This window comes from Elephas maximus, chromosome 7 (assembly GCF_024166365.1).
Source record: "Elephas maximus indicus isolate mEleMax1 chromosome 7, mEleMax1 primary haplotype, whole genome shotgun sequence".
NCBI classification, from domain to species: Eukaryota; Metazoa; Chordata; class Mammalia; order Proboscidea; family Elephantidae; genus Elephas; species Elephas maximus.
The window spans coordinates 73744304-73760100 of NC_064825.1; the positions used below are offsets into that span (position 1 = coordinate 73744304).

Sequence of the window (15797 nt, forward strand, 5' to 3'; positions counted from 1 at the left end):
AGCCATTGAAAGTTACCAGTAATATGTTACTAAAGTGAAAATCAGCATTATTTCTTATCATAGCTAAAGTTAGCTAGTCAGAAAGTTTCAGAAGGAGGCCTCTCAGAGGCAGGAGCTAAGTAAGGTTAAAAGCAGTGATTAAGAAAAAGTGCATAGGAAGGAGTGATAGTCTGTTTTGGAGGAATGGTACAATGGAAGGTGCTGACTAGCAGTGTGAATTCCTTCGTATTGCTGCATTTAGCAGTAAGGTATTTCATCCAAACTGTTGGTCTGGAAGCATCATCTTCATTTGCAAAGTTGCTGTATATTTACGGTTTAGTGGGTCATTCAGGGCTGAGCTGAGAGCCCTAGTTAGCATATACATACTACCATTACTCATCCATCCAATGAGACAAAACCTGTTCTTCATGAAGAAGAGAAGCACTACTGTTGCCATGAGGCTCAGTCTTTAAGAATCCAAGTTCTTCATTAGATGGGTATATTTTAACATTCCCATTTCTAATTTTTTATTGGGAAAATCTTCAAAGCTACAAAAAAAAAAAAACCAAAACATTAATACCTAAATAATGAATCCCACCTAGATACTACTCCTATTAACATCTTCTCTTGTTTGCTCTATTGTGTGTGCTCTCACTGTGTATGTGTACACTTTTGTTTAGAATATCGTCGCACCAAGGAAATTTAATAATGAATATCCAGACCATTGTTACATTTCCCTAGTTGACCGATAATGTTTTTTATAGCTGTGAGGTGTTTCGTTTTGAGACCAGTATCCAAAATCTAAGTTCATGTATGTGGTTGTTTCCTTTGTCTCTTTGAGTATAGGCTTATAGAATATCACATTCTGAGTGTGTTTGTTTGTCTCCTTAGGGTTTTGCTTAATTTATGCCTGTATACCTGTATTTCTTGTAAACTTGAAAGTCAGGCCCAAAGACTTGATTATATTCAGGTTAAACATTTTGGGCAAGAATATATCATAGGTCGTGATGTTTACCTCTTAATGTGTCACCTCAGAAAACGTATACTGTCAGGTTGTCCCAATTTTAATGAGGCTAAGTTTGATCACTTGGTTAAAGGGGTGCCACCAGATAGCTCTAATACAAGATTACATAATTCCCTTTGCAGTTAATAAGTAAGCCGTAGGCTTGTGTTGTACAAGTTTTTGAAATCATGCAAAATCTTTTTTTTTTTTTGTTCCAAAATGATGTCGATTGGAGGCAGTCTGTCCAGGATGGATTCAGGACTCCTAGTTGTGTTTTAGAAAGCTTTAAAAAGGCCTGCCCCCATTGAATGGAAGCAAAAACTCATTAGTATCTGGAGGTAGAAGCAGCATGTGAGAAGAACCACACAAAAAGGATACTGAGGAAGGAAGCAGGGTGATTGCAATGAATTCCTTTAGCCATGCTCTGGTTGTACGGGATTATAACCCATTTATCTCTGTAGATACGTCAAGATTGGAACAGGACAGCTAAAGCCCAAAGGAATCCTACCTCTTCTTGAGAAGAGAAGTAACCTATTGTATGGCAATTTTCACAGCGTGTCCTGATCTAATTAGTGGTGTGCTTCTTTTTAGGCCAGAAAATCAGTCCAGAAGGAAAAGCTAAAATTCAACTTCAGCTGGTCCTGCATGCAGGGGACACAACTAACTTCCATTTTTCCAATGAAAGCACAGCAGTGAAAGAGCGAGATGCAGTAAAGGACCTTCTTCAGCAGTTGCTGCCCAAATTCAAGAGGAAAGCAAATAAAGAACTGGAAGAGAAAAACAGGTGAAGGAGGAAAAGAATTGTCTTTTAGAGAGACGCTAGGCCTCTTAATAGAGTAATGACTATCTTGTTACTTCTCATTACCTGTACTACAATAGTGTAATGTAGGAAAATACTGACTTTGGTGTCATTACCTCTGTGTTTGGTTCTCAGCTTCAGCATCTTACTAGCTCTGCGGCTATGGGCAGGTTATTTCATCACTTTAAGCCTTGTGTTCCTCATCTGTATCAACCTCCAGAGGTTTTGAAAATTCTGTTAGAAGTATATGTAAGATGTTTGGCTTCTAGAGGTTAAACATTTGTTGCTGTCTTGCCATTTGTATGACAACTTTTCAGGGCACTTTTATATATCTTTTCTTTCATTATGAGGAGCCCTGGTGGCATAGTGGTTAAGAGCTTGGCCACTAACCAAACGGTTAGCAGTTTGAATCTACCCGCTGCTCCTTGGAATTCCTAAGGGGGCAGTTCTTCTCTGTCCTGTGGGGTCGCTATGAGTCAGAATCTACTCGACAGCAGTGGGTTTTTTGGTTTTGGTTCAATCATAACAAAATAAAAATGTGTTTCATATCGTTGAAGTTTTTCTTTTAAAAATGTTACTTGAATGGTGTTTTATTCCAGAAGTTTAATTATATTCAATATATTCTACCACCAGAATGCTGCAAGAAGATCCTGTTTTGTTTCAGCTTTATAAAGACCTTGTTGTCAGTCAAGTGATCAGTGCTGAGGAATTCTGGGCCAATCGTTTAAATGTGAATGCAACAGATAGCTCTTCCATATCCAATCATAAGCAGGATGTTGGAATTTCTGCAGCGTTTCTGGTATGTGACCCTTCTAGATTTCTGAAAGGATGGAAAGATTGAAAACTGATACATATGTGTTAACAATGCCAGTTCCGTTGTAAACCTTTAACATTTCCTTAAATTATCTGAAAGTTCAGTATCCATTGTATTCTAAAATATTTTAAAAATATATACAGTATTTTTTTAATGCATAATGATCATTATAGAAAATGTAAGATTTATAAAATATATTTGATAGCAAAATTGGGAATAGTTTACATATGGAATTAGAAAATGGGATTTAACTAGTCTACACTCCAACAGATGCAGGGCAGCATTTACTCAAAATTTGAGTACCAATTTTTTATGGTATCTTTCTGGGTGCTCTGTAGTGAATTGAATTACTAAGGCCTCTCCTAAAGAAACCAGTTGGTTAGATAATGTTACTTTAACTATTCAGTAACCAAGGTTGATGGTGGTTCTGGTAACTACCCAAGTTTTATGTTCAAGCTTCACTAGCTATCTGCCTTCGCCCACACTTAAATGTTGGACTTTGAGGGAGGCTGATTGTATAGGTCACTAAGACTGCGTGAAACCCGGCCATACCTCCTTGAGCCTTATCTGTATGTCAGAAGTGAAGGTGAAGGATTTACTCTGTCGGTGCAGTTCACTCAGAAAGTCTGTATTTCACCAGTGTCTAACTGAGAATTAGACATCTTCCCCCAATGTTCTTACTATTATGTGGTCTTTATTTTAGGCTGATGTCCGGCCTCAAACAGATGGCTGTAATGGCCTGAGATATAATTTAACATCTGATATCATAGAGTCCATATTTCGGACTTACCCAGCAGGTAAGAAGAATCAGTTCTTCCAGATAGTTAAAGTGTTTGTTTGGGTGAGTTCTGAATATATATCAATGAAAAATAAAAAACTTCCCCTTTATTCCTGTTTAAGTGCCATAATACGTGTAAAGTACATTAATCACTGCCTGATAAACATGGTAAATAGTAGATAATTTATGTCCTATCATCAATTAATTGGTGTGATGACTGCCAGTCTTTGCATTAGTGGTTCTTAAATTTTAGCCCTCAACACATATGAGAGAGATGACATCTCCAGAGGCATCAGTAAAAGAGTCTGTCTGCAGCACCAGCACATATCATCCTTCATGCTGCCTCCAGAGTGACCTAACCCACAAATCATTCCCCATGCAAAAACCATCCTAAAAATTCGGATTCCTTGATCCCAGCCCTAGTGATTTATGATGTACAGCCAACCCTGCTTCATTCTTTCTTCTGACCATACAGTGCTCTCTTAAGCTATATGCTGTTTCCTCTTCCCACTTCCTTACTTAGGCGTCTTTAGTCCTTAGGAAACATCTGTCCCTCGGAACTCAGCTCAAACATTGCCTCATTGCCACCTCTATAAATTCTTGAGTTCCTCAGGCAGACAGTGCCTTGTGTTTGCCTCAGTAAGTTATCACATTGTACTGTAATTTTTTACATATATATGTCTGATAACAATAAGAAACGATTATGTGGTATTTAAGGAGCCCTGCCATCACAGTGGAAACCCTGGTGGTGTAGTGGTTAAGAGCTACAGCTGTTAATCAAAAGGTTGGCAGTTTCAATCTACTAGGCGCTCCTTGGAAACCGTACGGGGCAGTTCTCTGTCCTACAGGGTCGCTTTGAGTCAGAATTGACTGGATGGCAATGGTTGTTTTTTTGTTTTTTTTTTAGATAGCACAGTGGTTAAGCATTCAGCTGCTAACCAAAAGGGTCAGCAGTTCAAAGCCACCTAGCGGCTCCACGGGAGAAAAGACCTGATGATCTGCTCCCATAAAGATTACAACCTAGAAAACTCTTGCTCTGAGTCAAATCTATGAGTCGGAATTGACTCAGCGGTAACGGGTTTGGTTTTGGGTTTATGAGTCAAAGCGACTTGATGGCACACAACAATGACATGTAGTGTTTACTATGTGCCACACATTGTTCTAAGGGCTTTATGTGTTATTAACTCATTTAATCCTCACAACAGCTCTATGAAGGTAGGTACTATTACTACGCCCATTTTACAGATGATGAAACCAAGGTACAGAGAGAATAATTTGCTCAAGGTCACACAGATAGTAAGTGGCTGAGCTAGAATTTTAAACTCAGTCTCTCTGACTCAGAAAACTATGCTGTTAACCAGTTATGCTCAGTAGATAGTAAGCTTCTGGACTGCTGCACTTACAGTCCAGTGAGTGTTGGAGTCGTCACATCCCCAGCACCTGACACAGTGCCTTGGACTGAGAGGGCCCATGTGTAGGTGAACAAACACGCAAACTCAGATCTATCCGATTCCAAAATTCTTGGTATTTTTTAAAAATGATTTTCTACTTGCCTAATTCTCTTGATGCAACATAACATTTTGTTTGTGATTTGTTAAGATTCATAGACGTATGTTACCTCATCTCTCAAGGTATATTTCATATTAGTTCACAGTATGTAAAGTTGAGCAGATTCATAATCTAATTTTTGTTTTTAGTTTGTATTTCAGGTATCTAAGAGGTTTTAAGAAATTAAAATTCAATATATGACTAAATGTTTTTTGGCTTTTTTTCACAGTAAAAATGAAATATGCAGAAAATGTTCCCCACAACATGACAGAAAAGGAGTTCTGGACACGATTTTTCCAGTCCCATTATTTTCACAGGGACCGGCTGAATACAGGGTCCAAGGACCTCTTTGCAGAATGTGCCAAAATAGATGAAAAAGGTAATTCTTTATCCCTGACACACTTGTTATATGCTCTGTAGTCTTTTTTTTTTTTTAGCCACTAGAGCTGCTAATGAAATTTTTTTTTTTTTTTTTTCCGAAAAAGATAAGACTTAGGTCAACTTTTTGTTATGTTGATTTTTCTAGGGTTAAAAACAATGGTTTCATTAGGAGTGAAAAACCCACTACTAGATTTGACGGCTTTGGAAGATAAACCATTAGATGAGGTAAGCAGTGAAAGGATTTATCAGAGAATACAGTCCTTTTCTAATCTTCAAAACTTTTTTTTTTATTGTGTTTTAAGTGAAAGTTTACGCATCAAGTCAGTCTCTCATACAAAAACGTACACACATCTTGCTATGTACTCCTAGTTGCTCTCTCCCTAATGAGACAGCACACTTCTCTCTACCCTGTATTCCCCGTGTCCATTCAGCCAGCTTCTGTCCCCCTCTGCCCTCTCATCTACCCACCAGACAGGAGCTGCCCACACAGTCTTATGGGTCTACTTGAGCCAAGAAGCTCACTCCTCATCAGTATCATTATAGTCCAGCCCATTACCTATCTGAAGAGTTGACTTCAGGAATGGTCCAGTCTTGGGCTAACAGAGGGTCTGAGGACCATGACCTCCCCGGGTCCTTCTAGTCTCAGTCAGACCATAAAGTCTGGTCTTCTTGAAAAGTTTTATAGTTATGAAATTGTCCTAAATGCAAATGTTACACTTGGGAGAATGCAGAACAAGGAAGACACTGTTATTTGGAGTCATTTATCAAAAATGCTTTTAAGTAGCACTATGTGCTTTTAAAATTGCCTTCAAGAACTGAAATTCCTGTATGAGTTGCTTAAAACATTCTTAAAAACAATTTTCTACCTCCCCATCAGTATTTCTCTAGGTAATAATGAAGACTACTTGGTGATGAGTCCAGCTTGATGCTCTAGCTAACATTTAACCTAAGGAAATGTTGATAAGTATTAAGAGACAAGGAGAAGGAAGCACTTGTTCATTGCCCACTATTTGCCAAACCTTGAGTGCCCTTGTGACCCTTATCCTACCTAACCCCGTATGTTTCAGCAACTAGACCATCAAGGATGAGCTACCTTAGCATCATGTCTGGACGTACAAATTTATCTAGTCACAGAGATGCAGGTGGCTCCTTCTAATCAGGGCTAATTCCATTCCTGCCTCAATCTGCTAGCCCTGGGACCCAACTTCCTCAGTTTTTCCTTTCACTCTCTAATTCATTTTCTTGCCCTTCTTTTTGCTTCTTTCCTGCTGACCATATAAACATGCTCGCACTGTCTTTGTTCATTTCTTTCCCCCCTTATTTTGGCACATGTTCTCACCAACTGAGAAAACCAATGTTAAAATTTTGTGCTACAATCTGATTATAAATTAACAGAAAATAATCCCTGGCACTTAGATGAGTCATTATCCTTTATGAATTTTAGTCATGTCCTTGGTGAACCTCAGCACATGACAAACATGCCTTCCTAATCATCCTAAGAAGACAAAGCTTAATGTGACGCTTAGCGTGCTGGAAATTTTTGTTTGTTTTTTTAAGTAAAAATGCTGGCATATTGTACATGCATTTTTGTTAACTTTCTTTTTCACTTTTGCTTGTTATCAGTATCAGTCCCAGCTAAATATAGCATAGTTGTTGAGGAAGTAGGCTTTAAAATCAAACTATCTGGCTTAGACTCTGCCATTTTTTAACCTTTCTAAGCCAGCTTTCTTATAAAATCAGGATATAATAGTATTGGCCTCATAGGATTGCTACCAGAGTCAAAAGAGCCTGTTAGATAGTAAGTGCTTAATGAGTAATAGCTGTGAACTATTATTATCTACATTTTTTAATACCTACATAGTATTTTATCATGTGGGTGTACTAACATTTATGTAAACAGTTCCGTATTAGAAGTATTGATTGATTCACATTTTCTTCTTTCCCTGTAAACCTCTAAATGTAAGTGTCCCAGAATATGGTCTGTGGCCCCTTCTGAATACATTCTGTCCATGCCAGTGCTTTAAATATCATGTAACAGTGACTCCGCAATAACCCTGGTCTGTCTTAACCCCTGAAGGAGCCCTGATGGTGCAGTGGTTAAGCACTCCACCGCTAGCCAAAAGGTTGGCAGTTCAACTACACCAGCCGTTCCAAGGGAGAAAGATGTGGCAGTCTGCTTCCTTAAAGGTTTACAGCCTCGGAAACCCTATCAGGTGGTTCTACTCTGTCCTGTAGGGTTGCTGTGAGTTGGAAGCAACTTGACGACCACGGGTTTGGTTTTTTTTATTTTAACCACAGGATATATCAGAAATCCTATATCCAGCTTGTCTGCTTGAAATTTCCACTTAAGTGTTTCAGACATCTAATCTTAACATGTCCAAAAAGGAACATTTGATTCCCATCCTCATAAACCTATTTCTCCCTGGGTCTTTGCTATCACAGTAAAAAGCATTACCATGGACTCAGTTGCTGAAGCCAAAAAACTCCGAAGTCTCCGTGATCCTCCCCTTCTTTTACCTCCAACATCCAGTTTATCAACAAGTCATCTACATCTGTTCTGTATATTTCTAGCTCCGCAGACACACTCTTTTGATTTTAATTTATCACCAACTTTGGCTTGATTGCTTATGTTAGCCTCCTAAGTGATCTTCCTGCCTTCACTCTTGTTCCCTATAGCTCATTCTCCCCTAGCAGTAAGTTATAATATAAATCAGATCATACTGTTCTCCTGTGTAAAACTATTCAGTAGCTTCTTACTGAACTTAGAATACAATCCAAGCCCCTAAAGGCTCTGCTTAATCAGGCCCTTTCTTGCTGCTACCTCAAGTTGGGCCACTTTCACTTATTGGGTATATTTGAGACCACAATGGCCGCCTTTCAGTTCCATGCCAAGTTTCTTCTACCTCAGAGTCCTTGCAGATAGTGTTCCTTCTGCACTCTTCCACTGATTAGCTACTACCCATCTCTGAGACATCTGCTTTAATGTTTCTGAGAAGAGACCTTCCCTAAACGCTATTGAATGTAGCTGCTCTCCAGTCCAGTTACCCCATCATGTCACTGTCTTATTTTCTTTATAAAATTGATCTCTTTCAAAAATGATCTTTTCTAAAATTGTTTTACTTAACAATTACCAGTCAAAAGTGTCCCCTTAATACAGTGTAAGCCCTGTGAGGCAAGCTCTTTTCTTGCTTACTGGTATATCTCCAGTACATGGCATATATTAGGAACTCAGTAATTATCTGACGAATGAATCCCATGTGAGTCTCTTTATGATCTCTTACCTCTAATGTCTTACTAATCCCTGACCCACCTTTCATTCCAGCTGTACTGAAAAACATATAATCCCATGACATAAATACACACTAACTTGCTTCCATACCTTTGCTTAAACAGTTTCCTCCCCCTGAAATACTGTATCCCCCATGTCTGCCTTGCAAGCACCATCTTACGGCACTCCGTAAAGCTTGTCCTAACCCACCTCCTCTCCTTAGGTAGAATCGACCACTTCCTCTCTCAGAGTTACCTATAACACATAGCTGCATTTACTGGTTTAGAGCCCAGCTTCCCACTAACTAGTATTTAGGCTCCTATCGGGTAGGGTATTATCAACTTTACATGTATAGCGCCTAACACATAATACGCTTTCAATACTTGTTTGAAAAGTACCTCATGGAATTCTTCAGGATCTCATTTTGTAGAACTTGGACAAGTTGATTAGCTTGCCTAGACTTTTATTAAGGTCCCTCGGTGGTGCAAACGGTTTGCGCTCAACTGCTAACCTAAAGGTTGGCAGTTCAGTCCCACCCAAGGGTGCTGCAGAAAATAGGCCTGGTGATCTACTTCCATTAGGATTACAACCAAGAAAACCCTATGGAGCAGTTCTACTCTGTAACACAAAGGGTCGCCATGAGTCGGAACTACCAACTAGCTTATGTTAGAAAAAAGTGATAAAGCCAGAATTTGAATCCATATCTTTCTGACTCCAAAGTCCATGTTTGTTTGTTTTTGTTTTGTTTTGCTTTTTACTATATCCTGTTCCTTCATTTAATGGTTTACTAACTAGATCAACAAATAACTGTTTTTTTCTTTTTTTTAACTGAGATTTCTTTTTTTTTTTAATTGTGCTTTAGGTAAAAATTTACAGCTCAAGTTAACTTCTCATACAAAAATTTATACACATATTGCTATGTGACACTAGTTGCAATTCCCATGATGTGACGGCACACTCCCCCCTTTCCGCCTCAGGTTTCCGGTGTCCATCCAGCCAGCTCTTGTCCTTTCCTGCCTTCTCATCCTGCCTCTAGATAGGAGCCACCCATTTGGTCTCATGTATCTGCTTGAACTAAGAAGTACACTCCTCATGATGATTATTTTATGTTTTATGGCCTAGTCTAATCTTTGCCAGAAGAGTGGGCTTCTGGAATGGTTTTAGTTCTTGGTTAACAGCGTCTGGTGGCCATGGCTTCAGGGGTTCCTCCAGTCTCCCTCAGATCATTAAGTCTGGTCTTTTTACAGGAATTTGAGTTCTGCCCCATACTTTTCTCCCACTCCATCAGGGACTCTTTGTTAAACAACTACTCTTTAAAAAAAGTACAGAGTTTAAAGTTAAGATTTTTTTTTCCTAATACTTAAAGGAGTAAATGATGTTTCCTAATTTTTTACATGTACAGTGTCATTTATGTATTTTTAAATGTTCTCCTATAAGTATTTAGTAATGCTTATAAAAATTGTTAATCTCCTCAGCAAATCCTTCCAAGTAACCATGTCTGTTGGAATAGACAAGAAAATCAGAACCTCGTTTTGATTTTTAATGTACTGAATTGTTTTTCATAGGGCTATGGCATTTCCTCTGTGCCATCTACTTCTAATTCTTCTAAATCCATAAAGGAGAATAGTAATGCTGCCATCATCAAGAGGTTTAACCACCATAGTGCCATGGTCCTGGCAGCAGGTCTCAGGAAACAGTTAAGTATACATACAAAGGCTCTGGGCTTTTCAAGATAGCCAAATGGAATTGTGTTGTTCTCGTTTTGGTTTTTTTAATGTTAATTTTTTTTCACCTTTGTTTTAAGAGAAGCACAAAATGAACAAAACAGTGAGCCCAGCAGCGTGGATGGGAATTCCAGAGATGCAGACTGCTTTCAGCCAGCAGTCAAAAGGGTATGAGCGAAAAATCTGGACCATTTAGGACTCAGGTTTCTCCAGATACCTTATATAGCTGCGAGTACTTTATGTTAACTCTTAATTATTGCATGTGACCCAGTTCTTTTGACCAAGGTATTAAGTGTTTGGATTAAAAGTAGAGCGTTATGACGAGTTCTTCCTCAGCTTTGGATTGCCATGGACTCAGTCTGTTAACCATTTCTTTTTTTTTTCCCTTCACATGTGCAAAAACGCAAAAATTGACACAGTTTTGGTTTTTCCGGGGAAGATTATGTAACAAAGGTAGTACGACAGAAGGAAAAACTTAAGTTTCATGTGTATGATTTAAAAAGAAAGCAATTTGTCCCTCATGTTAAACCTGTCATTAATTTATATATTTTTAAGCTTCCCACCTTTCTCCCAGTATAAAAACAAATTACGATAAAATCTTAGAGGGCAGTTTGACGATACGTATCAAAAATTTAAATGTTTATGCTCTTTGATCCAGCAGTGTTTCTCTCCTAGACATTTAAGGATATGTGCACAGATTTAGATACACATATTCATTATAATATTAGAAATAGCAAACATCCTAATATCCATTCCATGGACTTTGGTGCAGCCATTAATGACTTAAAAAAGATTTAACAATAAATTGAATCAAAAAGAGTTCACAAAACAGACTGTATGATGTAATTTCACATGTTGGAAAAAAAAGTTCATAAATTTTACAAGTCCTTTAAAGAATATGCTAAATGGTTATCGTTTGGTAAGGGGATTATGGGGGAGTCTTATACTTTGTATTTCATATATTTCAGTAATTTAATATCTTTGTAAGCATGTGGTATCTTTAACAAAACTAGTAAGTTTTTGAACTAAAAAGAGTAAAACATTTTAGTGTAAGTTGTAGAGAGATGTTATAGAAGAAATCTTTTTAAAACAAAAAATCTAGGCAGTGATGCTTTCTTTTCAGTACTGCTGCACTAAGTGCCCTTCATTCTTGGTAACAAAAGAGTTACCAAAGATCATTGTTTCTCTGTGTAAATTTTCATAATATTCAAGAGTAAATGCTAGCCCTGGATATTCTTTCAAGTCAATAGTTGACTGCTATGTGTTCTACAAAGGATTTTATAGAATTAGAGTCAGAATAATGGCAGGGTCCTTGCACCTACAGAGTGTTCAGTTAAGCATGAAAGTCAGGTGACCTAACTCTAGGTCTTGGCAGAAGTTTAGGGTTTGGATTATTACGGGAGCTTGAGTGAGGTCATAGCTTAGGTAAGGTAACAACGGAATAGAAATGAGAGTGACATATGGGAAAGGCAGTGAAGACATCAGTATGCTTTGAAGTTGGGTGAGGTATAGTGTTGAGGAAAAAAACGTGTAACGTTGAGTCTAGCCAAAGGAGGACTGATCGGTGTGTTACTTTTGAATATCATGTTGAGAAAGTTCGATTTGTTCCTACACTATAAGGGAACCATTCAGATTCTTGAAATAGGGGCAATTTAAAATACCGAGCTTTCAAATTCATCTCTTTTGAGATAATATTTAGTAGCATAAATGTTTTGATCTTAGCTTCGGTAGCTGCATTTGAAAATCGATTAGGTGAATTTCTTAGCTGTGTAGAGGATGAGGTATTGTAGAACTGAGTTTTACAAATATTTACGTAGGTTATCTTTATGTGTCTTTTATAATTACTATGTTTTTATTATAAAGCTCTATAAATTTAAGTAGTTTGTTACTAGCACAGGAGAAAACAAATTAGTAAAACCGAAACAGTCCAGAAGTAAACCCAAACACATGGGAGCATTAAGTGTTTATAAACATGGCATTTCAAAATCAGTGGGAAGAGACAAATTATTCCATAAATGGTGTTAGAATTACTGGTTAATCATTTAATAAAAAGAAATTTAGAGTCCTTACCTTACTCCTTATTCCAGAATAATTTCAGGCAGATCAAAAATTTAAGCAAAAAAATGAAACTGCAGAAAAAAGGATGGGAGTGAATTTTTTATAATCAAAATAAAAAACACTTCAGTCTGGGAGAAAAAGTATTTGTAACAGGTATAATAAAAGATTAAATTCCTTAATATTTAGGGAATTCCCACACACCACCACCCCCTGCAAAAAAAGGTATACCTAATAGAAAAATAGCAGAAAGCATCAGTAGATAGTTCATTGGGGAAAAACAGTAAAATTTTCACCTACCAAATTGGCAATAATTAAAAGTTCAGTAATACTTAGCATGGTAGCGGTGTGGGAAACAGGTACTCTTCATAAGTGATGAATAAGAGTGTATATTGGTTCGATTATTTGTAGGGCTATCATCTTGAGGAGACTTTATTTTATACCCTTTGTCTTGGTTATCTTGTGCTGCCGTAACAGAAATACCACAAGTGGATGGCTTTAACAAAGAGAAATTTATTCTCCCACAGTCTAGTAGGTTACAAGTCCAAGTTTAGAATGTGGTAGCTCCAGGGGAAGGCTTTCTCTCTCTGTTGGCTCTGGAGGAAGGTCCTTGTTCTCAATCTTCCCCTGGTCGAGGAGCTTCTCAGGCGCAGGGACCCCATGTCCAAAGGATGCGCTCTGCTCCTGATGCTGCTTTCTTGGTGGTATGAGGTCCCCGCTCTCTGCTAGCTTCCCATTCATTTCTTGAGAGATAAAAGGTGGTGCAGGCCACACCCCAGGGAAACTCCTTTACGTTGGATCTGAGTAAGGGTGGTGTTACAATCCCACCCTAATCCTCTCAACGTAAAATTACAATAACAAAATGGAAGACAACCACAAAACACTGGGAATCATGGCCTTAACAAGTTAATACGCATTTTTTGGGGGGGCGGGGGGCACAATTCAATGTACAGTTGTTGTTTTTTTTTTTTTTTTTCCAGTCATGTTCATTACTTGTGTAAGGGACAGTTTCTGACAAAAAGTATTGTGTTAATAATTATAGGCGAAGTTACAAGAGTCCATTGAATATGAAGACTTGGGAAAAAATAATTCCATAAAAACAATTGCACTAAACCTCAAGAAGTCAGATAGGTAAGTTTGGATTAACTTGATGCAGAATAGTTATATAGCAGTTCAGTACAGAATATATTCTGCAAGTATAGTGTTTGAATTTTAGTAAGTTTGTTACCATAAAATTACATTTTTTCTTTTAAAAACTTGCTTTGTGGACCTCAAGTAAGCTTCCTAAATGATCAAAGCCAAGAAGATAAAATTTGGATCTCTGTGATCTTACCTTTTTATTGCTCTTTTGGAAATTAAATTATTTTATTGAAATCTGTGTAACCTATAGTATTGTGTTTTGCTTTGAGGGAACATTGTATTGCCCCATAAAATGTTTGAAAGGCAAATGTTTAGCATCCTTACTCTGCATAATTAGTCATTTCTTTCTTCTGTGCTGACCTTCAGGTATTATCATGGTCCAACTCCAATCCAGTCACTACAGTATGCAACAAGTCAGGATATTATTAATTCTTTTCAAAGTATTAGGCAAGAAATGGAAGCTTACACACCCAAATTAACTCAGGTAGGTGGCATGTGCTGTTTGAAGACCAGAATTCTGTGGTTCCTTCTTCACTTTATGAGTACAACTAGATTGAACTATACAACTGATGTTTTAATTGGGTTTAAATTCATATTTCTACTAGTAAATTATTCTCAGTTTTAAAAACAGGTAGGGAGAAGAGGTATTTGGTCATATCTAAGATGTATCTGAAGATAAGATGTTAACAGAAGGAAGTATTGAATTTTATAGTTGCTAATTTTTTCCTTACGTGGTTTTATTGGAAAAATCTCTCATATTTCTCAGTTCCTTCTGGACATCACTTTGGATGGACTGCATGACTTCAAACTCAGAATATTTAAAGCAAAACTCATTGCTCTCCTTTATTTTTCCCTGGCTGTATTCATACTTCAATGGATCAGCGCAAGCTCTGTCAGTTTTTCAGTGTTTCTTGATTTCATCAACTTGGTTTAAGCAAACCAAAGCCATCTTCCACACTGCCACAGCAAGTTATCTTTCTGAAAACATTTATCTGATCTCATCACTCTACAACTTAAAAACCTTCACTACCTCCCTTCATTGCCATAGTTAATAATCTGGACACCATAGTCTAGTATGCAGGACCCTTTACAATCTGGGCCCAGCCCACTTTACCAGTCTCAGCTCCAGCCGTAGTCCCTACCTCTGCCTTCCACCCACAAGCAGCAGTCCTGTACTTGAGCCTGACACGTTAGCTACCTCAATTTTTTTAATCACATCATCTTTTTCATGTGTGCTATTATTTTGCTCATTCCTCTTTGCTAGAATGTTCTGAGCCCTGTTTCTGCACCTGGGAGCGACTACTAATTATTCATTACTCAGCTCAAATTTCATTGCCTCTGTTTAGCAGTCCTCAGCATGCCCAGGGAGGAGTTTAGTTTTTTCCTTTCCTCTGTGTTCATAAGCACTGAGGCCCTGAGTACATAACTGTATTGGGGTGCTTATCATGTATTGGGACTTAATTTCTTTCTTTTTTAGTTTGAAATAATCTTAGATTTACTAAAAGTTACAAAAATGTGTTTTCGTGACCCATTTTGAGAGTAGATTACAAACGTGGTACTCCTTTACCCCTAAATATTTCAAATGTCAGTAAGGTATTCTCATGAAAGTACAGTCAATAAGTTAGCATTGATTATTATTATTATTACCTGACCTACAGGTCTTACCCACATTCACCTTTATAGCAAAAGAAAACTTTTCTTCTTGGTTCAGCAGCCAAGCCAGAATCACAAGTTGCATTCAGTTGTTATCATTTTAGTTTCCTTTAAAATGGCACAGTTTTTCAATCTTATTTTGTCTTTCATAGCCTTGCTATTTGGAACTGTATAGGCCAGTTTTTTATAAAATGCCCTCAGTCTGGTTTATTCTAATGTTTCCTCATGATTAGATTCAAGTTATTCATTTTTGGCAGAAATACTACAGAAATGATGTGTCCTCCTGGGAGCATTGTGTCAGGGGCACATGGTAATCTGTTTGTCCAGTTATTTTTCATATTAACTTGGATCACTCAGTTGAAGTAGTATCTGCCTGATTTTACCACCGAAAACGTATTTTTCCCTTTGTAATTAGAAGTCTCATATGGATAGATGCTGAGAGACTATGCAAATTTCCTCTTTCTCATCAAATTTGCACCCACTAGTGTTTCAAAATCCTGGAATGATTCTTGCCTGAAACAGTTATTATTGTGGTGGTCGTTAAATGGTGATTTTCTGATTCTAGCATCCCTTCCACATTTATCAGTTGACATTCTACTGAAAGAAAGAACTTTCCCCTTCTGCAGTTATTTATTTAACTCATATCAGTATGGGT

The 15797-nt window shown here is 37.7% G+C and overlaps 1 protein-coding gene across 1 annotated transcript in view; it reads left to right on the forward strand.

Annotated features, from left to right (window-relative positions):
• The window catches only part of GTF2H1 (general transcription factor IIH subunit 1), a 36108-nt gene that overhangs the window by 10433 nt on the left and 9878 nt on the right, over positions 1-15797 (forward strand). The window contains exons 3-11 of the mRNA XM_049890601.1: positions 1574-1766; positions 2415-2580; positions 3299-3392; positions 5151-5300; positions 5448-5527; positions 10136-10266; positions 10375-10462; positions 13392-13480; positions 13856-13973. Coding sequence (XP_049746558.1) covers positions 1574-1766; positions 2415-2580; positions 3299-3392; positions 5151-5300; positions 5448-5527; positions 10136-10266; positions 10375-10462; positions 13392-13480; positions 13856-13973 — 1109 coding nt within the window. The remainder of the gene's footprint in view (positions 1-1573; positions 1767-2414; positions 2581-3298; positions 3393-5150; positions 5301-5447; positions 5528-10135; positions 10267-10374; positions 10463-13391; positions 13481-13855; positions 13974-15797) is intronic.